The 23,659-nt window shown below is 42.2% G+C and overlaps 1 protein-coding gene across 2 annotated transcripts; it reads right to left on the bottom strand.

Moving 5' to 3' along the window:
• NUP54 (nucleoporin 54) lies at window positions 1–21,262 on the bottom strand. 2 transcript variants are annotated; one of them, XM_061583380.1, is made up of 12 exons: window positions 20,785–21,262; window positions 15,902–15,979; window positions 15,651–15,785; window positions 13,179–13,405; window positions 12,778–12,965; window positions 10,948–11,144; window positions 9,244–9,298; window positions 7,932–8,025; window positions 7,144–7,251; window positions 5,956–6,075; window positions 4,853–4,963; window positions 1–961 (listed from the first exon to the last, which is right to left on the bottom strand). In XM_061583380.1, exons 1-12 carry the CDS (start codon window positions 20,837–20,839, stop codon window positions 833–835), a joined length of 1,497 nt encoding a protein of 498 aa, XP_061439364.1. In that variant the 5' UTR covers window positions 20,840–21,262; the 3' UTR covers window positions 1–832. The 2 variants fall into 2 exon arrangements, with proteins under 2 accessions (XP_061439364.1, XP_061439365.1); XM_061583381.1 differs by having other exon boundaries at window positions 15,905–15,979.
• Window positions 21,263–23,659: the final 2,397 nt, after the last annotated feature.

The following is a 23,659-nucleotide window of genomic DNA, read 5'->3' as shown; positions in this document are numbered from 1 at the left end:
TTGTTGATTAGCACAGTGGTGTTTTTTATTAAGTTACAATAGCCTCTCCCTCCAAAATCATTATTTGCAATTTTTTGCTAATTCTTCCTTGTACTCCAGCCCCCTCATTCACGGCTATTTGTGGAAACGGTTTTGTAACATCAATAACCCCATCCCAGAGGTGAACAATCAGAAATATAATAGCTGATACAGCATCCTACAAAAGGGAAACTCCTCAACTGCTGCTCAGGAAGCAACTGGATCCACAGCACCCAGTGTAGCCGCTGCAAGAATTTACAAAACTGGTGTTCAATTACAAACAGCATTCAGCAAGATATCGGAAGTAAACATTTGATTTTATTACCTCTTAAAAAGATTGATTTTGATGAAGCAAAATGATATAAAAATATAGGCTTTAGCTACTGATCATTTTTTAAAACCCACTTTCCCAAGTGCTTCTTTTCCACAACCTGCCTGAAAGAAGCACATCAGACACCCAGGTGATTCCCCTATAACGCAGAAGGTTCAAAGCTTTATTTATAATCAGTTTGTCTAGACAAACTGGACGTTTTGTGTGCACAAAAACAACCAGCAGTTACGTTGTGTTTGCTCTAAGGGACAAAACTGTATTTCCTCTCAAGATTTTAACAATGATGCTTTTTTTAGAACCAAGCCACACAGTTAATATTGCAGAAATGCAGATTTAGATCACAGAACAGCTCTTGAACAGTTCAACTTCTGTTCTTCTTGGGGGAAAAACTGCAGCTTTTGGAACCTAAAAACACCTAGTGAGTTTTGGTCATGGAGAGGAAAGCATGTGTTCCGCGGGCCTCTGGAAAAGGGAAGGGACCCATCAACCAAAGACACCTCCTCTGATAAGTATGCTCTCATTTAATCCATGTTCTATCAGCTTTATATCTTCCAGGTCATCTTTTATGATACTGATCAGATGACTCAGACCTTCTTGTTGCTGCTTCAAATGCTAAGAAAGGATGGGGAGAGAGAGAGAGGCAGAAGAGCCAAGTAAATGCTTTTTTCAGTACTTTGACCTTCCCAAGCCAAGTCTGCAAATTTCTTGGCAATTACCAGCTTTAGTTTGTATAATGCTAGACATCAGCACTCTAGCACGCTGAGAAGTCACAGCTTCTCCAACGCATCCCCTTAATTCCAAATGTGTTGGGATGAGAGACTGAGCAGAAAGGCATATGCTAAAAGGCTCTCTTTCATGCGCCAAAACAATGGAATGGAGGCCCATGGTACTTCTGGCCTTATTCAACTCATTATGAAATGCAAAGTTTTCAGAGAGCTATTTAATCACATTACCATAATTTCCCCAAACATTTACAAACTAAAAGTACATTAACACAAAGACGTTACTGTTAGTAACTAAACAAAGAGCTCAAAGTAGGCCTGGTCAAGCTGGCCTGACACAAGCAAAGCTTTCCCGCTGAATCTGTGTGGACTTTTATGCTTGAGTTTGCACTAAACTAAAACGGAGAGATAGGTGGAATACGCAAGGTTATGCCTATATTAGAAGCTGACAGTAAATTAAAAAAGGCTATGCAGAATTTGGAAGAAGCCGATGGGGAAGTATTGTGAATGCAGTGGGAAGGTCAAGTGAATGATGGGGAGATGAAATTCAAGATGGATGACTGGGAGAATTAGGAAATAGGTTGAAGATCATGGCTCTTTTCCATACTTTAAAGAGACTTCCTCTTTCACCCATATGATACAGAGCCATTTTGTGCAGGTACCATGCCGTGTAAGTAGCAGATAAAGAAATACTGTGAGGGTATCATGAAGTTAGCAGCCAATTTTTGCAAGCGTGAGGGATGGAAAATCTTAGCATAAGGAGAGAAGAGGGGTATAAAAAGGGGTGGTGAGAAAAAGCAGAAAGTAAACAAGGAAGAACAACTGACACAATGAGCTCCAGCTGTGTCAGCTGAAGATCACGCTCTGATGAACTTCCTGGAAAACAGACTGCAGGACAGCCTGCCTGCTCCAGAGGTGCACACCAGCCTTGAGCAGATTGAAAAGTGTCCGAGGCTCGCTTATACCTGTAGATCATTAGACTAGCTGTCTCCCTTTATTGAAGGTTTGACATTAGGTTGCAGGGAGCCTTCTGAAATTGAATCCCTTGCTGTCGTTGAAGCTTTGTGGGCATTTGCATTGCTCTGTTCTCAATAAAAATTGAGTCGTCCTGCTTACATGGTCTGTAGAACCCTGGCAAGCCCTTGCACTGACCTGGGTCAGGGCTTACATCCATGCAAATTACATATGTGCCAATCAAGCTTCTGACACATAAGTCAACACTAATTTTATTGCCAATGATGTTTGATCGATTTTAGGGTAACTTTGTGTCGCTGATTCCGAATATGGCATCGGTTTTGCTAGATTGGCTCTAAGTTTTGAGATAATGGATGCCCCCATTGAAAAACATAACAAATTCAAAAACTTTAATGGTCAGGCATAGCCTACCCACAAGTGACATGGAAACTGTCTCAAATCATACAAAAGAAAACACATGAAATACCTAATGGCGTTGTATTCAGTACAATAACATTAAAACAAAGTAAGCTGATTCAGATAATCACAATTAATGCATAGAAAAACGCTGTGTGTACGATTTTCTTTTATGTGGGGCATCAGGACAATCACGTTGGAGGCTCCAGCAGTAGTCTGCCATCATGTGTCTGTCCCATCTGCCTTGATACCTTTCCTCCATCACCTTTATATCCTGATGGAACCTCTCCCCTTGTTCCTCACTAAAGTCACCAAGATTATCCGGAAATCTGTCTAAGTGGCTATGGAGATAGTGTACCTTTATGCTCATATTAGTACCCAAACGTTTAAAGTTAGCGAGCATGATTTGCACCAATTCTTCATAATTGTCTGCTTTGTGGTTACCCAAGAAGTTCTTGACAACTGAGACATAACTGCACCAGGCAGAAGCTTCAACATCATTCATAAATTTAGTGAAATTCAAATCATTGATGAGTTTATGAATTGTAGGACCATCAAAGATTCCTGCTTTTAGTTTTTCCATAGTCAGTCCAAGGAACGATCTACAAATATATTTGAAGCAATCACCATCTTTGTCCAAGGCCTTAACAAATTGCTTCATCAGTCCAAGCTTGATATGGAGTGGTGGGAGAATGATTTTTTCTCTGTCAACCAATGGCTTGTTAATGATGTTCGCTGCACCTACAGTCATGTGTTCCTTTGAAGGCCATGTCACTTTTTTCCAATGATCTCGCTTTGCCCTACTATCCCACAAGCAGATGAAACAAGGGTACTTCGTGTATCCACTTTGCTGCCTAAGCAAGTAGTTCACCATCTTTAGATCAACACAAATAGACCACTGGTGCTCATGATAGCAGAGCTTCTGCAAGACCATTTTGATATTTTCATATTCTTCTTTAAGTTTTGTTGAGTGAGCAATTGGAAGAGATGCATAGCGGTTACCATTGTGCAATAAAACACATTTCAAGCTTCTGGTGGAGCTGTCTATAAAAAGCCGCCAATCTTCTGGTCGGTATTCCAGTAGTCCCATTTGGAGAAGTAGTCCAGGAATGTTATTGCAGTATACAAGTTCTTCATCTTGGCTGAAGTATGGAAGAAGTCCCTCCTCTCTTGTCCGATAAGCTGTTATGTTAGCTTCCAGCTATAGACAGTTCTTTTCCATTAGCCTGGATGCTAAAAGTTCAGATGCTTGCTTTGACAGACTGAGGTCTCGTATCAGATCATTGAGTTCTTTTTGGGAGAACTGCTCAGGTGTTGAAAAGCTTTCTTCATATCCACTTCCAGGGCTACCACCTGTGCTACACTCCACATCCAGCATTTCTTCAACATCTGACAATGGAAGGTCAGGCAGTGAGGTAAACACTGGTATGGGAACGTCTTCGCTGTGTGGCACAGGTCGCCTTGCTGAGTCCAAATCAGGATACTCCCACTTATGTTTCTTGTAGCGATTGAAGCCTTTCACATTCACAACACAAAAATAACAATCATTGTGATGGTTTTGCTGCTCTCTCCACACCATAGGCACACCAAAGTTTAAACATTTCCTTTCTCCATTTTTCCACTGTTGTAGGCACTCTACACAGGTTTTGCAAACCTTATGGGGAGCCCAAGACTTATCTTGATCTCCAAGCTTCACTCCAAAATAAGCAAGATATGCTTGCTTTACAAAGTCAGTGATTTTTTTCTTTGTTTTTGCAGAGTGTATTCGCCACAAATGTAGCAGAATGCATTAGGATTGTTTAAGCAGCCTCTTTGTGACGAACTCATATTCCTCTTCAAAAAAAAAAAGTATATGATATTATATGCAATGGATAAACTTGCAAAACAATGTTCAAGAGTAAAAGACAGACCAAACCCTGCTGCATATGTCAGCAGCTACAGGTCGTACTGGGGTACAATCGTCATTTGAGGGGTATCCATTATCTCAAAAACTAGAGCCAATTTGGCAAAATGAATGTCATTTTTGGATTTAGCACCCCCAAAATACCCTAAAGTCATTCAAACATCCTTGGCAACTGTGTTGGGCTGTGTTGGCATCCGTGGGTGTTTTGTTGTTTCTTTTAAAGAAACGTTTCTAGCATTTATTGTTTTGAAGAAAACCATGGAAACATGTGGGTATTGCCTGGTGGCAAAAGGTTAAAAATTAGGGTTGACCAGGGCTTCCAGCAAAGTATCTACACCATAAGTTTTATTCCCCTGTGATGCCAAACCCAAATGTCATTGGCTTTCCCCCTCCCTCACCTCATGCAACAGAAATACTAAATTCTGGAAGCAATAACTTTCTCATATTATTGTAACCAACGAATCTGCCTTTCCTTGGGCAAGATTCTGCACACAGTTAATACCTCACCTGTTTAATTTCCCGCAAGAGGTCTGCGTCAATGTAGTACTTCTCTTCAGATCTCACAGTTCCAAAGTGGTTCTGCATTCGGATCTGGGACATCAGCTCATTCAGCCGACCCTGGAAGAGAGAAAGATAAGATTCAGAGGGGGTGGGGAAGAGAAAGCAGTTCTCTTCTCTCCATCTGTGGGACTGGGGAAGGACTATAACAAGCGGCAGAGATTAATAAACAGATTCAGTCCTTAGTATCTCAGGCCTAGTCGACACATGTATCAGAAAATGAGGGACTGCATTTTTCCCCACTAAAAAACCTCTTTCTCTGTGATAAATCAACACATCAGGGAGAAAGCTCTAGGTTTTCCCTAATGGACTAATTTTCTACATGAAGAGAGGTAGGGTTTTTTTGTGTGTTTTTTTAACGCAGCCAAGCATTTCAAAGTGTGATACCACCACTTGCAGTGTGCTTGCAGTATGAAGTTGCACAGTCCATTCTACCACCTCACTCTGCTGCAGGCATAGACCAGGCCACAGTTAGCAAGGCTACGAAATAGCTCTCCAAGACCCTGGACAGCTGATGCCAAACAGCAGATAAAGGGGTAGGTCAGGGGTACCCAACGCAGTGCCCTCCAAATGCTCTTGGACCACAAATCCTATAATCCCTTCCCAGCAGCTATGCAGGCTATGGCTAATGGGAGTTGCAATTAAACAATATGTGGATGGCACGATGTTGGCTACCCCAGGGTAGATGAACTATTGGCCTGATTCAGTATCCTTTTCTCCCTAAGACTGCAATCTTAAGCTTGCTTTCTTGGAAGTAAGCCCTACTGATTGGACTTGCAAACTAGCAGCATCATTTGAAGGAGCTTCGGGCTTTCCCAAGAAATGGTCATTTTAAGATTTTTCCCAAAGAGAAACACCAACATGCATTTAAACATGAAAAACAGCATGCGCGAGACAGACATGGCCTTCCGTGTTAGCAAAAAAGAACGTTAAGAGACATGAAATGCCTGTTCACAGTAGGAACAGCAGCAAAGTATCAGGCACCTTTGGAGATATTTCACAGTTCTGTTTTTGGTCACCCAGAGTGTCCCCCAAGGCTTTGAAGGGCTAACCTTGAATTGTGTAGGAGCATTGAGTTCACACTGGATCGTATCCAACTGCACACGAAGTTGTTCCTCATCTGCTTGGATGGCGTAACCACTTTTCCTTTGGATCTCTTGCTTGATTAATACCTGCACCAAGAAATAAATTACATGCTTTAGTCGGCTTGCCCTACTAAAAGAGAGTTTATCCTTTTAGGGGCATACACAACTGACCATGGAGAACCTGGCCAGTTTCCTCCCAGACACTTTGGGGATGCCAGATATGCCTGGCTGCTTAGGCACCTGGGAGAAAAGGCAAGCAACTCTGCTTTCCAGCAACATCTAGGTACATCTGGGGCCAACAAGGCTGTTCAAGGAAGTGGAGAGATGCAAAACATCATTATACAGTGCCACAAAACACACATGGAGGTTTGCAGAATAACAGAAAAGAAAGAGGAGCTCGCAAACCTATTTGCATACGTTACTGATTTTCAAGTTGCTACAATTAAAAGAGCAATTACAGACCCTAAGACAGACAGATCCAATGTACAGTGTTCCATCCCAGGAATCAACCACCCATGTTTAATCAAATGCTGTTTGTTACTTTTTTAAAAAAGGAAAAGGGGTTGGGAAGAGAATGAGAGAGCAGAATCTAGAAAGAGTGCGTGGCTAAACCTGGATCATGGTCAAAAGTTGTAGCTTAATTTCTTCGATCTCTTCTTCAAAGAGCATTGTTAATTTATGGAATTTGCAGCCATGGGGAGGACCAATGGCTCAAATGGCTTTAAAAGTGGAACTGGACGCATTCATGGAGGCGATGTCTACCAATGTCTATTGGCCATGATGGCAACAAGCAACCTCCAATGTTCGGAGACAGTGTACTTCTAACACACTGCTGGGGAAAGGGCTGTTGCCTCTACGTCCCGGCCGGCAGGCTTCCCAGAAGCACCTGTTTGGCCACAGGTGGAATCAGGATGCAGCACCAGAGGGACCTGGGCTCCTCTTTTTATGGTCTTCTCTACCATCCCCCATACAGATGGGAGGGCTGAGGCAGAGATAACAGGGGCTTGCCTAAAGGCCACCTAGCAACTCCCGGGTTCAATTGAAACTTGAAATTTTCTGATCCACATCTCACGTTCTTAGGTACTACACTATGCCAGCACTCTTAATCCCCTTTTACCACGTGTGTGAAACAACTAGGGGCAAGCAAAAACCTACCTGCAACGTTCTGTGTGAAAGATCCATTACTTTCCTCTTGTACTGAGCTATTTTGGCCATTGTTGTAGTCTGGTTTTTTTGAAGCTCGCTTATGTCTTCTGATATTATCTACAGATAAGGAGAGATTGGTTCAAACAGTGTAGTACAGAGAGAATGCACAGGTTGTGAACAAGCGACACTGTTTTATCACCGGGATCCCCTTCATGTATCATTTAAATCCTACGTGAGTGCAGTCCACAAACCAGTTACAGAAATATGGTGCTGGAAGCGACTCCGAAGGATCTACAGTGACTGTCCTACTCTAAAAGAAAGGGTCCTTTGCATAAAAATTCCCTACGAATCAAAACATACAATTCAAGACCACAGTAACCCAATTGCAGAGAATGTACAATGCGTCTTGATTCCTCAAGTTTGGCATCTACCACACCCACTACAATGGAGGTGCAGCACGCAGCCAATCCCTGCATCCTAGAGTCTAGAACAGCCTTTCCCAACCTTTGAGTCCACAGATGTTGATGGATTAGAATTCCCATCATTCCTGACCATTGACCATTCTAACTGGCTGATGGGAGTTGTACTCCAACATCATCTGGGGACCCAAAAGTTGGGAAAGGCTGGTCTAGAGGACCAGAAGGCAAGCCATTGCTAAGCTGCAAGTGGTTATGATATTAGTTTCTGGCATCTGGAACACCGGATTTACAAGAGAGAAGATAACTAGACTTTTAGCCAGCGCATCCATGGTCAGCCGCAAATGTACACAACAACAGCATTAAGAAGTCTGTGCTCACATCTAATCTGGTTTGGTGTTGCTTCGTCATCTGATCTTGAACCTTCAGTCTCCTCAAGAGTTCTTTGAACCCAACCATCGGCACTGGAATCAGCCTGTAGACGTGGCAGAAGTTAGAAAATTTTCTTTCTTTCACAGAGTGCTATAGACTTATAGACTAGAATGGAGGTTCCCAAGCAGTAGCCTGTAGACCACCAGTGGCCTGCAAGTTTCATTCAGATTTTCAGTGTGTCTATTGATTTGTGGTTGAAGACAGGAGACAGCACATCCACCATATTATATAGCCATATTTATTTTTAATTATATTTTATGGATTCTTTTATTTCTTATATTGAATTCTATAGATTTCAAATTTTAATACAACAAATGAAATGAAAGAAGCAATAAAAATATAATTAAATCATATAAGATCTAGCACAGCATGTTACAATTGCTACAACAGGCAGAAAAATTATTAAGTGGTCTGCCAAGATTCTCAGCAACTTCAGGGGGGTTGTGGGGAAAACATTTGGGAACAACTGGACTAGACGACTAATCCTTTATGAAAAATGAAATCTAGTCTTTTATTTTAAAAAATGAATAGGCTATATTAGAAAAAAGGGCACACTAAATGGGAAATCAGGAGCCCTCATCTTCCCTTCATAAATGTGGATAGTGTCTTTTGTCTCTGGTAATGACCAACGATCGGGTCTACACTCACACACATATTTCAAGCGTTTTCTATACACTTCATATCCTGTAGCTGGAAATCTAAACAGACTCCACTGAAAACCATTGTGCCTGGGGTCCTAATAAGCTCTAATGAGAGAGACCTTTGTTAGCTTCCTGAAGTCATTAAAGGTCTCACTGAACTCAGAGGTTACTCAACCGTTTAGAAAAAGGAATATCAAGGGACTATACCATCTCAAGGGACTACACCATCTCAAAATGCACATGAGGGATAACACACTGAATACGCTCCAACATCTAAAACCTCCCTCAGCCACCAATTTTAGCATAGTTTCTCACCAATGCGGTAGTTAGGAAGGAAGATTTCAATGTGGGGCCATGTTGAAAACAAGTAACCCCCTCCCCCACCATCATGCATTGTTGTGATGGTTCAGTCCTGCATGCTCTTGTTAAGTATTTGAATTAGCTTCCAATGGAACAACTAAATGGTTTCTAAATTCTGGTGCAGCTTTGCGACCGTTATCCAGTTATCTCCACAGCATGCTTATTTTTTCCATCCCTCCTCAGAAAGGCAAATTATTTCCTTAGCAAATTATCCAAGCCATGCACTCCCTTAAAACCATCTTGCAAACCACTTAACTTACTTTTCAGGATCTGGATTATCCACTTTGGCCTGTTCCCAAATGATAGGATCAACGCCTGTAAGGGGAAAAACAAGTTATGTTAACAAGGACAAGCTGAAGGAAGCTTTTCTCCACCTTTCATTAACGAGGTGCTACAAAGCACCAGAAAGAGGCTCTCAAGAGATTTGCCCAAATTAACAGCCACGTGCTTCTTTCTCTACAGGAAGTACCAGTCTCCTTTAGAATCTTAGGCCTGAGAATTTTCCTTAAGATGCTTTAAATCAAGGGTGGGGAACCCATGGAGGTTTTTGGTCTGGCTCACAACCTCTTTTCCGTCAGTCCCACCCTTCTGCCCCACAGCATGTTGTTTGCTCCAGGATACTCCTGTTGCTTCATCCCACAGCATTTTCACACTGGGCCGGAAGAAAGAGAAGCTTCTTTGTTCCCACCAAAGCATGGGAGTGTGTGAAGGGCAAATGTGAGGTGGATGGATGTGTATGGGTGGGTATGAAAGAGAGAAAAAGGGAGGAGAGAAAGGGGAGTATCCTGCTCTATTTTTGCTTTGGCCAAAACAGGTTTCCCCACTCCTCGTTTAGTGACAATTGAAATAATAAATGCAATGTGGAGATTCAACACTAAAGGCTTTTTCCTGAGTGTGCAGTCAGACCCCACAGCTTGACTAAAAGATGAAAAGAGTATGACCCCCCCACACACATGAACTTAAGAACATAAGAAGAGCCTGCTGGATCAGGCCAGTGGCCCATCTAGTCCAGCATCCTGTTCTCACAGTGGCCAACCAGATGCACCAATGGGAAGCCCGCGAGCAGGACCTGAGTGTAGGAGCACCCTCCCCTCCTGCAACTACAGGCATCTGGTTTTCAGAAGCACAGCCATCACAGCTAATAGCCACCGATAGCCTTCTCCCCCATGCATTTGTCTAATCCTCTCTTAAAGCCAAGTTGGTGGCCCCCACTGCCTTTTGTGGGAGTGAATTCCATGACTGACCCAGTCACGCATTTAAACAAAGTTTATCACGGTCAAAAGGCAAGTGGAGCACTTAACTGCTGTGGCTGGGAATCCCCGACTTCTTCATACTTTAAAAAGACTTGTGGATTTATCGTCAGTATCCACCTATAATATCATTAATGTAACAAATCCTACTAGAAACCACTGTTTATTGGGTTCAGAGGCAGCAGGAGGTAGGACTTATGCTAAAAAAGTAGATCTCTCATTCTCTCTCGCACACACACAGAGGGCAAAAACAAAATCAGATCTGCTACTTTTCGCTTTGGCACACTTCTCTCTTTGTATCCCATTAATTTGGTGAAGTTTTCTCTTATGAGAACCCACTGATACATGTTTCTTTTACATTAACTCCAAATTCATTACTGCCACAAGTACTTTCTGCTTCTGTCCTGATGTTATAACTTGTAAGGAAGAGGAAACCACCATCCGTCACTGAGCTCCCTCATAATGAGTCAATTAGAAGACTTACTTGTCATTTGGGTCTCTTCCAGATTGCTTCTACAAGCCAAGTCCTATTAATATACCCCATATGTAATGCAGCAGCACCCCTGCCCCAAATGGCTGAACAAACACTTATTTTCCACTAACATTACAGGACCTACTTATCCACCCTGCAGCCAAAGAGCAGTTTTGGGAAAAGGGCGGGGTAAAAATAATGGTAATAAATAAAATAAATAAATAGTTGCAGCAAGTATTTACCTGCAGGAGGATTCTGCAGCAGCTGCTTGACCTGTGCTGGAGAGAGTTCCGTTCTGGCCATGATGAGGGTAACTCCAAGCTGCTGCAGCTGGCTTTTGATATTTGCTTGTTCGAAGTGTGCATACAGGGTGGTAGCTGGAACTCGCCTGGAAGTCCCATTTGGTGATCGCTCAACAACATAGATGACAACTTCAGTCCTAAAAAGCCAAGAGGAATTATTATATTTTAATATATTTCATATATTTAAAAAGGGTTTACTTTGTAGTTACACTCAAGGTTAATAGCAGGCTGCATCATCTCAAAAACAAATGTTTTTAAAAACATACCTTGAAATAATTAACTTGTAAAAAGAAGACCGTCTTCATTCCCTGTTTATCTCACTCAAATACCAACTGAAATCCCAACCACTGATATCAAGACACAATGAAAAAAAGAACTTAAATCCCTACTGGAAGAAAGTCAGATTCTGACTCCAGCTGGCTAAATTGTGGGCCAGCCAACAGGATGTTCCTTTTTTCTGCAAGATTATAGTAGAATATAAAAGAATGGCACATTCGCTAGGTATATCAGACCTAAATGATTAAAAGTTCTAAAAGGACAAAACAAGTGAGAAACTGTACCACGACACTGGGGAAACTTAACATGTAGCCAAGAGTGATAATATGCTGAGAATACTACAGAAGCTGCTTTGGGAAAGATGTTCTGTGATAGGCTGATCCAGTCAAGCATTTAAACAATGTGTATCATGGCCAAAAGGCAAGCGGTATCACTTAACAGCTGTAGTTGAGAATCTCCGACCCAAGGGCCTAATTAAGCCCACAAGGCCATTTTCCCGAAACCACACCCAAATGCTAGTACCTCTGCCAGTTCACACAGGAAAAATGTCTGTTTGCAGGCGTGGCTTCCTCCTAGCTTCCCTCAGCTGATTGGTGCTGAGAGGGAACCCTGCTGAAGATGCACTGTTGCTGCCAATCTACTGACTAGCACTGACACAGCACCTTCAAAGGAGCGCCACCACTTGGATGTTGTCACCTGGCAGCATAATAAGGTCAGCAACAGGTGGGCCAGCAAGGAGTAAGAGGCAGTAAGGATCTGGCCTACTGGCCAGCAGAGCTTGGAAAAGTTACTTTTTTGAACTACAACTCCCATCAGCCCCAGCCAGCATGGCCACTGGATTGGGCTGATGGGCGTTGTAGTTCAAAAAAGTAACTTTTCCAAGCTCTGCCATTGGCCAGAACCTGTTCCACACTCCTTACAGGAAACAAAATGAAGCAGTCAAAAGTTAGATCATTAGCTAATCAGAGAACTGTCTGTGCAAGGACTCCCCTTTTCTGCCTAGAGAGGACCAATAGTTTACAATGTTTTCTCCAACCCTCACCAATTTGCAGTAGTGAAACAAGAATGAGAGGAAAATATAAATTTTTGAAATACTATACAAGTACCCAATTTGATCACCACTCAGCTTGGCCAACGTCCTCCTCCTGAGCAGCTATTATCTTCTCAGCATATGGAGAAGTGGAGCATTGCCCCTTGCTAGGGCATTGGTCGCCACCCACCAGCAACTTGACTAGTACAATCTGTAGGTGAACCTCCAAATGAGAGGCCTCCAGGGTGCCTTCACTTCCTGCTCAAAGGGATGCCTGCCAAGTGACAGGCAGCATCTCTGTCCAACCTGGCACAGAGAAGAGTAAAAAGGCCCAATTAAATTAATCTTCCCTCATCTTTTAGCCATCCTTCCATCAAAAGTTTTAAAGTTAATCTGCTTGGGCATAAAGAGTCAGGTCTTTTATTGCCAGGAAGCAACAGATATGCATCATGTAATTTACTTACTGATCATCTGGCATTGTCTTCACACCTTCGACATTAACTGTGAGAGTCTGGTTTGAACCTAAGATTTTGTGCAAAGATTCCACGAGCTGTTGCTGCTGACTCCGAATCTCTGCTTCCTTTTTGTTGAAGACCAATGCTACCAAGCCATCTTCATCCTTGTTGTTGGGCATGCAGCTATAACCTACCGCCTGCAAAAGGACAACAGCCTTTTCAGTTGAAAAAAGAAAGACCAACCTTTTTGCTACATCGATACAGCACCATGTCTCACAGCTACATTCTGCAACCTTCTGTAATGCAGCTGAGGAAATCAACTCTAAATACCAAGCAGTAATCAAAACTAGCTATCCAACCAATTGTTTCAAATATGGCAGCCTTCAAGTAGATTGCAAAATTGACTATACCTTAAATCTGCAGAATGGGTTTTCCTGCGTGAACTCCACTGGAGCAATGTTGTTGTTGAAATATCCTTTGCCTGTGCCCCAAAATGCCTGCAGCTGGTTCCATTTGGCCAAAATAGCATCTCGCTCATCTCCCAACAGTGTGGGTGCAGAAAGGGCGCTTGCTGTGTTTATCAGCTGGTTAGACTGTGCAGGGGCTTGAGCAGGCTGACTGAAGAGGCCTCCTAGTGCTAAAGTTGGACGGGAAGATAAGACAGACATTTGTGCGCAAATGAAATCTACCCATGCAACAAAGCCCATCTGAAACTATTGCTCTTTTTCTAATTTGTCTAAAAACCTTCAGAAGACACATCTCCTCCAACACCACAATATTTTTTCTATTTTTTTGAATGAAAATAAAAAAAACTTTTACAAATTTTGAGATATGACAAATACAAAAGTATATTTAGAATTAGGGTGATTTTTGCCGGGCTTCTCCAGGGCTCAGCTCTGCATCAGTTTTAACTGCCAAGTCTCAGCACTAGAATGTAATAAAATAAGTAAGATTAGGGGGAAGGGCTTAACAGGCTTGTTTCCAGACAAGCTTAAGCATCACACATCTTTTTCTAGAAGCTAAGCACTACTGCTTATTACTGCAGTAAATAAATGTGTGGCTGTCTTTTAAGCATTATGATAAAGGGGGGAGAAATGGCGCACTGACATAAGTTCTATAATATAAACCAGTCGCAGCTCTGTCTATCATTGTTTCCCTGTCATGAAACTAAGCAGTAGATTTTTAATCCTTCAATTTACATCAGCATCAATGAACTGTTACAGCCTTCTAACAGGAAGCATCTCATCAGGCTGGGTGACAATATTCTCAGTGGTGTATTTAAGAGTGAACCAAGGAGCTAATACTCCAGGATGAAATTACCAGGCAAAAGAGTTGCTAAAGTAACTCTATGATTTATTGAGGCAGCTCCTAAATCCTTCTGAAATCCATTTGACACTTGCATACCACAGGCTTGTTGGATTAAAGACAGCTACATCCAGCAAAAGTGCTGGGGCAATTTCAACAGGCCTGTGAGAGAGAGAGAGAGAGAGAGAGAGAGAGGGAGAGAGAGAGGGAGGGAGGGAGAGAGAGAGGGAGGGAGGGAGGGAGGGAGGGAGGGAGAGAGAGAGAGAGAGAGAGAGGGAGAGAGAGAGAGAGAGGGAGAGAGAGAGAGGGAGAGAGGGAGGGAGGGAGGGAGGGAGGGAGGGGGGAGGGAGGGGGAGGGGAGGGAGGGGGAGGGGAGAGGGGGGGAGGGGAGAGAGAGGGGAGAGAGAGGGGGGAGGGGGAGGGAAGGGGGGAGGGGGAGGGAAGGAGGGAGGGGGGAAGAGAGGGGGGAGGGGGGGGAAGGGGGGAGGGGGAGGGAAGGAGGGAGGGGGGAAGAGAGGGAGAGGGGGAGGGAAGGAGGGGGGAAGAGAGGGGGAGGGAAGGAGGGGGGAAGTGAGGGGGAGGGAAGGAGGGGGGGAAGAGAGGGGGAGGGGGGAGAGAGAGAGAGACAGAGAGACACGGAGAGAAACAATATACATACACACACACATAAATTGGTAGGGGTATGGCAGAGGATACACCAAGCTAGCAAGGTGGAAATTTAAGTTAAGGGAAGGAAACAACAACAGCCAGACAGGGTGAGAGATATGAACACATATTGTATCCTCTGAATTAGGAAACAGCAACTGGAAACCCCAAAGCCAAATCTCACCCTCTGCAGAATATCATCAGCTGACACCACAGTTGCCATCCCAGGGGAAAGAGAGGAAGGCTAGTCCACTATCCTCTTCTCAAAGGAGCCCTCCTGTAAAATCAGATGCTGGCCAAGGGCCTATATAGTTTCTGGTCTTATTATTGTTACAGTATATTTTCCTACTTTAGGCAGAACATACGGAAACCCAACCCAAGTAATAGCTGTGACATTCACTTGAAATAGCCAATCAGAATATAGCTTGTGAATTCCACCTCTTTGCCCAACAGGCCGCCACACAGTTGGTACAAATCTGATTATGATTTATTATGTTAGTTATCTGAGGTTATATTAATGTTTTAAGATTTTTTAAAAAATGTTTTGCATTGTTTTAAATGTGTAATTTGATTTTTCTATGCTGTTTATTGTTAATGTTAAGATGTTAATGTTTAAGACGGTTCCTTTTAAATGTTTTGTATTATCTTAAAAATGTAATTTGGTTTGATTTTTTACAACACTGTAAACCAGTTAGAGGTATGAAGCAGTATACGAAAGAAAGAAAGAAAGAAAGAAAGAAAGAAAGAAAGAAAGAAAGAAAGAAAGAAAGAAAGAAAGAAAGAAAGAAAGAAAGAAAGTGGGAGGATAGCGCATTCTCTCCACATCTGAGTCAGGAGCAGGCTGCTGTCATCTGGGAGAAAGGAGACAGCTCCGGCAAAACTCAGAGAGCTTAGATAAAGTTAAATACTTTCATGGGTTGTAAGACACTTACTTGGTTGCTGCTGTTGGGTGCTGAAACCTCCAAATCCCAAACCAGTTCCCAAACCGCTCCCAAGGCCAGTGCCTGCTGCTGTTCCAAAGCCAGCGCCAAATCCAAAACCCTTGTTCTGTGTAGCACTAAACAACCCTTGAAAGAAGAAAGGTGGAACACCACAGGGTAAAGATTTGCAAAGGGATAGGCCAACCTCCCCCAAAAGTTTTAATGGGAAAGGCACACACTCAGAATAATTTGTGTGCCCTTACCACCTGTGTTGGTAGGTGCCGAGAAGCTAAATGTAGATCCGGCTGTGGTGTTTGCTGTCCCAAATCCTCCAAAGGCCCCTGGAAAACCAAAGTGTCCAAGTCAAAAATGAGGGCTGGGCTCTTACGAGACAACAGCTTGACAATCACATGCTGGTAGGTTTTTAGGAAAGGAGATGGTGATAAATGAATGCTGTTGAGGAAACATCTCCTACTCATGCATTATACTTGTTTAAAGTGGGACTGCAGAGGAAGCTAAAATAGCTATCACTGTTTCTTCTTCAGAGAAAACATATTAGATACACATTTTTGGTATTTTCTTAAAAGCCTGTCTTGTGACTAGTAGAAAAGCACATTTCCATTCTTTTAAAAAACCTGTTCAATACAGTGGCTGTGCTTGAAGACAACTCTAGTACACCCATGCTTGTTATGTGGCCTACAGGCCTCACTGCTGTACAAACAGGTGTTCAGTGATGATAAATATAACTTCTGGATTATCTTTTTGTCGCTGAGCCAGAGTGGTGTAATGGATAGAGTGTTGGACTATGACCTGGGAGACCAGGTTTGAATCCTCACTCAGCCATTAAGCTCACCGGGTGACCTTGGCAAGCTCTCTTTGTCAGATCCTTCCTTGCACAGAAATTTCCCAAGAGGAATTTTAAATTGATAGGAAAAATGTGTGTGTGTGTCAGTGTGAGATTCATACTGTAGAAGCCATTCAAACCACTCATAAAGCAAACAAACAATGTTACTGGGATTGATACACAAACAAATATTTCCTTTAACAGCTGAGATGAGTTACACCATACAAATAATTGAAAATGCTGCAGGAAAAAAACGATAGCACTATGGAATGGATATAATTTCATATACGAACAGCCACAAGAACTGAATGTTAACACTAAATACTAAATATTAGAATACCAAATATTAGTCAGGCATATCAGTTGTAAGTTTCTTTGAGTCAAAGGTTTCCGTAGTGACAAAAGTAATAATAACAGTAATAATAGTAAAAAGATAGATCAATGCCTGACTATTCAAAATCAGGAAAAACTGAAGTATCAACTTGTTCCACTACACTTAGACTGTAAGTAGTTCAGAATGTTTAAAAGCTGGGATCTTTTTTTCAAAGCCAGCATATTTCTCAAATTCCAAAAGGGAGGTATGCTGGTTTTTTGTGCTGATCGTATAAAATTTGTTTCTCCACAAAACCTCGATAAAAATGTGGTGGGTTTATGATGACTGAATTCCAATGAAGAGATGTAGGAAAGAGGGAAAACATCAATGTAGTAGAGTCCAAGAATTCGATACACAGAAAAATATATTTTCAGAGGTTAGCTTTGCAGCTGTTCAGCCTTGTTACTAAGGTATCATAATTTTATATCCTAGTTTGCTAAATATATGTGATAAATGTGATCTGGACTGTTTGGATGCTGAAACACTCTGACTCATTCTTTTTGGGGAGAGAAGCTGATGAATTCACCCCAAATACATATCTACATGGATTCAAGGTGAATTCACACTTTACACAGCCTCATAGGCACACAGTAAACAGGTAAATTGTGAAAGGGAATTGAGATTTATACATCCTCCCAAATTCACAGGGCACAAACATGGTGGACATGTGCTGGGGAAGCATGATTGCCCATGTGCCTCCATGGTGTAAGTTCACCCCACATTTGGAGAGGGTGCCTCCCCTTCACACGTTACATCACACTAGTCAAGCATTATTGTTCCCACACTGCTGTGTGAAGAATATATAGCTTCTCACATGGATTTCATGGATGGGCAGCCTTCCCCATTTATTTAATGGAGAGACCATATTCATCATTTCTTTTATGCCCGCATGGATTGCACTGTTCTGCTGAACTGAGCGGTGAAGCTTTGCACACACTTCAGAGCTCCTGCACCCACAAGCAGCTGCTGGATCAGAGCATCTCTCTTTTACAGCTATTTTAGTAACAAGACAGTGAAAGGAACAGTTTCAGACACACCTTTGAGGAGTCTGATGCAAAAGTTATTCAAAAAGCTTCAAGAATAAAAGCAAAGGAAATATTCTGCCTCCACTAGTCCTTAAATGCATTGCTTTGAAAGAGGCCTTGTGGATTTTAATGGAGCTCTGTCATATGAATGGGTTTAGACCCCCGAGGCTTGAAACAAATTCTTGGACCCTTCCTAGCAATAAGGTAATTAGAAACACCACTTGTGTGCATTCTCTACCTGCACTGGCCAGACTGTTACCAAAATTAAACGGTGGCGCCGAAGTAGAAGACACACCAAAATTCCCAATATTAAAATTCACTGCAGGATTAGCAGTTAATCCGAAACCCCCAAAATTGAACCCACTGGCAGTGGAGTTTGCTGTTTCAAGCCCACCAAATCCTGATGAGTGGGAAGCAGGAAAGAAAGCAAGGCAGTGTTAGTGAGAAATCGGACAAGTAAGCAGTAGAACCATTTCAGATCAGCAAAACTGAGAACATACTGACGGACAGAGAGCAAAAACATCTGTCCATAGCAAGCAAGAGTACAAGGGAGTTTCTCTGCTGTTACAAATAAAACTTTTATTGCCAAATATTAGTTCTGCACCAAATACTAGCAAACAAAATTTCTTCCTCAGTGTGAGAACCAGGTATTTTGAATTGTCAACATTTAGAAGGGTTTGGAAGTAATGAGCTTTGCACTACACTTGGGTTTACCATTTTGTAGATATGGAGCTGTGACCATGTATAGAACCTTTAACAAATTTGGTATCTGCCCCCTCCCTCAACTCTCCATAGTAGAATGATAGCATTACACTCTCCCCACACTGATAAGAAGAGCATTTTGCATTTACACAGGCCTTTTTTGAGTGTTCAAACTGCTTCATGTGTGATTACCACAACAATCCACAATACCGTGCAATTTGCAAGCTCCCAAGCCAAAAGCAACCTGCCAGAAATGTATTCTAGCCTATCAAGTCTAGACACACACATATCTTTTGCAGTCCCAGGCAGGCAAAACCAACAGGTTCAGGAAGCCCTTAGTGCAGGAGAGGGAAACCTCCAGCTTCAAGCCAATCTTGGCTCACAAGGGGCCCAATTTGGCCTGCAAGGTCATTGAGTGACAACAACTGAAGGGCAGGCGGGGTGTCAATTCTTCTAGGTGATGATCTGCTCTAAGCAGACCCCTGCAGACAGAAGGACTGAACCCTTTGCTCATCAGTGAGTAGAGAGTTCATTCCTGCTTGGTGCAGTTTCACCAGCAAGTTCCCTGTGGGAAACTCACTGGTGAAGCAAGCCCCTCCCCAATCCCTGCAGGCCAACTATGACAGATGGGTGGGAACACCCATCTATCAGTCACCTGACATCATCAAGATGTCAAATGACTGATAAGTGGGTGGCCCCCCTTACCTGAAAGTTAGTTCGTGGGGTGTGAGGAGACAAAGATCTGGCTCACTGGGCCAAAAAGATTCCCCATCGCTGCCCTAGTGGGATATAAAGCATGGCTAGTAGGATGTGTTAGCCTTAGTACTTTGTCTTGTGTTTTTCTCATTGTACACCACTCTGATGGCCTCAAGCTGTGAAGCAATTTATGAAGAAATGAAATGGACTGCCTTCCAGTTGATCCCGACTTACAGCTACCCTATGAATAGGGTTTTCATGGTAATTTATAAATGCATAAAATAAATTATTATTATTATTATTAAACAAATAATACAACAACTAATAATAATAGTTTTGTCCAATAACAACTAATAGAAATAATTATTGTTTTGTCCAACAACAAATAACAATAATAGTACAACAAATAATAGTTCTACAACAAATAATAATACTAATAATAATAAACATTGCTTTTTCAACAACAACAACAACAACAGTAATGTTTTGTCTGGTCTGGAAGAACACCAATTCCAATATACAGTTCCAAGCCAGTCACCAACTCTTTTCCAAACTAACCCTCTGTCAATTCAAAAGGAGGGTTACGTTATGTTTTCATCATGCTGGAGGACCCACACCATTTGGCAGACCATGGCAATCTCAGGTTTAAATCTCATCTCAGTCACTGCCAATTGATAATTGTTACTGAATTTGTACTTAATACCAAGAAATGTTTTTAACTAACAAAATATATCCTCATGGGTGTCTGATCTACAATTTTTTTGGGTAACATATAAAGCTTTCAAATTTTGAAAACAGTAGCATTTTTGAAAGTGAAATGCTGTATGACAATAAATTGACTATTTCTATACAAAAACAAACGTCTTCAGGAATTTTCAGTACGCTGATGACAAAACACTTTCCTTCAAACAGTTCAAAAAAGTATTTGGCATAAATTAATCATATATATGTGAATTCTGCAATCTGGTACTGGGAGCAATAGAGAGCCAATTCAGTCAATGGCTAAAAATGGGAGCATGCTACTGGGACAGTGACACTCTGGAGTAAAGTTAAAGGGTCTGCAAAGTACGAAGGGCCATTTTTGTCTCCTTTAGGAAGCAAAAAAAAGGTTACAGAAATGGCCACGAAAACTTTTTAAAGAAATCTTTTTGTACCCAGTTTGCTGATATACTCCATTTCTGTTACTGTCTACATATTTTATTTTGCTTGCGATGATGTATGGTTGAAACAAACTGATTGTGCATCTCCCCCCTTCTCCCCGCCACCCCAGCCCCACTTTGCAAATATTGTACTGTGCCTTTAACTGCTGCACGGCAGGCATAAATTCAACAGGTGCTGCTCTTCCCCATCACTATATCTCGTGCTGAGGAAACCTCTCGTCGTCCAGTTACGATTTGTGAAGGGGCCACCAGGTGCCAGGGAAACCAGGCGCCCCTACTTCTCTGGCCAAGGCAAAAGCCCTCGCATCGCACTTCCCTTCCCCCTTCTCTCCAGCCTCGCACTCACCCACTGGGTTTGGGGCGGCTGCAGCGCCGGCAGCTGCCCCGAAGTTGAAAGCCATGAGGCGATTTACGCTTTAGGGGCGGCAGCCAGACCCTGGAAAGTCCCATCAACAGTCGCGTCCGGGTGGAAACTGTAACGCCGAAAGGAAAGGCCGCGGCCAGGCGACAGAGATAGGAAAAGTTGAGAAGCGCACATAGGTCTAAATATCCTTTTTATAAAAAAAATGCAATTGGCCACGATTTTCTAAGGACGCAGAGCGGCGTCACCCTGTCCCTTGGCCTCTCTGTGATTAAAAACCCTTATATATTTTGCATTGAAAGTTAGAGTGGAAAACGAGTTAAAAACATTACACCGCATGCTCGAATTAGTTGTGGTGGCGTGTGATTCTAACTTTGTTCTATCTCTATGGAATAAGTTTCCGCCTCCACCCGGACACTAAAACCGCAGCTTCTCTTGCCCTGGCAACAAAGTCGTGCGAATCGATATGACGTAAACAGCCAGAGAGACGCCTTTTGAGAGTCAAGAGCATAAGATGCGCGTGTAAATGGCTAGACCGGCTCCTGACGTGCCGCCAATTAGGGAAGAAAAGCAGGGATGGGGAACCTGTGGACTAAAAGATGTTGGACTATCTAGCTGGGGCTGATGGGAGTTGGAGTCCAACCACATCTGGAAGTTCTCTATCCGTGCTAGTCCGCTAGGATGCTTTTAGGGTGATTTCTAGCTATTACAGAATCTAAACCAAGAGATGTATATAACTCAGAAGCATATGTAATCGAAGTGATAGTGTATGTGTGACTACAAGTACTGTCCTCGGATTGTTTACCCCTAGGAGTAAGCCCCATTGACTGGAGATTTTAAAAATCCAAATAGCCTATTAAGTTAGCTCATTTGTATTGTTTTATATCATGGTGTATGAATTGGGGTTTATTTTTTTTTACTTATTCACATTTGTTATTTCTATTTATTCCTACCATGATTTTTAAAATTACTCTTATTGTTAGTAATTTGATATGTAGGGCGCCATTGGATACTTTATGACTAAATTAGTCAGACTACTAATTGGTTCCATAACAGATTGCATGTTGTTGCCCAAAGTAAATTTCAATTCACTGCCTTCATATATTTTTCTGCCTAGGAATCTTCATAACGTTTCAGCTCTAAGAACCTTTAGGATGAGTGTTTGCTCTAATATTAGTTGGCCCTTGAAATCCCCTTGTGTTTAGGGTAAAAGTTTATTGCTTAAGAAGAAAACACACACACAGAACCTCAAGCAAAGGAATTCCCATTAAATAGCCCAAAACTTGGGAAATCTACCTATGAAACTTGCGTCCACATGTCTGTAAGTTTGCACCCTTAAACATTGCAATCCTGTTTGCCATTATCCGGGAGTAAGCTCATTAACAAAGTGGAACGTTCTTTATCTTAAGAATACTATCAGTACCACAGGTTGGTTTGATACCCAACATGACCCATGTAAATGAGGGAATTTGTTCATAATAAGTATTTGGGGTGGGGTGAGCCACTCAGGAACTTGTATTAACATTGCCAACAAGCATTAAACCATTTTAGTTAGGGAAGGGGGGCTTGGCAGCTCATACTGGCAGCAGCAGACTCACATAGCTAACAGCTGCAAATGAAAGCATGTGATGATGGGTAATATTCTAAGAATTTTGTCATTTGATCCTCTTCTTGTGTGTGTTTTGGTGCCATTGTTTACATACACTTGTGAGATATATTTGTGCCACAATTTTTACATTTAAGTGGCAACCCCTGCAAGGTTCTGAAGGGTTCAGTCTCATCTCCTATGCTACCTGTCATCTATGTAAAGCCATTGGGAGCAGGGGCTTTGGAATGATATATCATCAATATGCTGATAACACCCTATTCCATCTTAATCTAGATAAGAACGCACAGGTGCTGAACCAATGTCACACAGGCAGTAATGGGCTGGATGTGGACCATGAAATTGATACTGAATCCAGGCCAGGAGGTGCTGTTGGTGGGTAGTTCCCAGGTCCAGGAATTAGTGGGACCACCTTGGATTGCACAGCCTCCCCTTGTAGGCTGGGGGTGCTCCTGGAGCCATCTGTCACTACATCTCCAAGTGGCCTCCGTGACTAAGAGTGCCTACTCCCAGTTATGGCTACTTTGCCAACTATGGCCTTTCTTGTACAGACATAGCTTAGTTGCAGTTATCCACACTCTAGTACCTACCAGACTGGACTACTGCAATGAGTTTTGCATGGGCTACCCTTGGAAACAGACTGGATGTAGGAGGGTAACTTGCATATAGCACCTGTTCTGAAACAACTGCATTGGTTGCCAAATGTCTTCCAGGCTAAATTTAAGGTGCTTATGATGACATTTAAAGCCTTAAATGACCTGGACCCCAAATATCTGCAAGAGTGCCTCCTCCTATACCAAACTGCCTGTTTTAAGATGTGTTGGGAATGATCTTGGTGACTCTTAAGCCTAATAAGGTCCACTGTGCAGAGATCCATGGGAGTTTTCTCTGTGGCAACACATAAGGGACAGGGGAGAAATTAGATTCAATTGGCATTTAAAACCAAATCTATCAAATTTGCACTTTCCATATGAGAAATGAAACAGAGCCATACTCTGAATTTGCAATGCAGCTCTCCAACCAACACTAACAAAAAAATGATATATTAGGGGAAACTGCATTAAAAAAATAGTGAAAATAACACACGAAAAATACATTAAATTAGGAGAAAGTGCTTGCAAAAATGCGTACATTAGTCAAAACTGTATAAAAAGCTTTATTAGAAGTTCACACTAAATTCCTGAAGGATTTCCATGAGGATTTTAAAAAATTGCAAATTGCTGCAGAAATGTGGAGAACTGAATTTAAGACTGG

This window comes from Rhineura floridana, chromosome 9 (genome assembly GCF_030035675.1).
Source record: "Rhineura floridana isolate rRhiFlo1 chromosome 9, rRhiFlo1.hap2, whole genome shotgun sequence".
NCBI lineage: Eukaryota > Metazoa > Chordata > Lepidosauria > Squamata > Rhineuridae > Rhineura > Rhineura floridana.
This window is presented reverse-complemented; position numbering and strand designations above follow the sequence as displayed.

Excerpts from the sequence above, each read along its gene's own strand:
- NUP54 (XM_061583380.1), bottom strand. The coding sequence starts at position 20,839 with ATGGCTTTCAACTTCGGGGCAGCTGCCGGCGCTGCAGCCGCCCCAAAC. Across the intron at positions 13,406-15,650 it reads CACCCAACAGCAGCAACCAA|CACTAGGAGGCCTCTTCAGT; the intron begins GTAAGTGTCTTA and ends GTCCAACTTTAG. Across the intron at positions 4,964-5,955 it reads ATGCTCCTACACAATTCAAG|GGTCGGCTGAATGAGCTGAT; the intron begins GTTAGCCCTTCA and ends TCTCTCTTCCAG.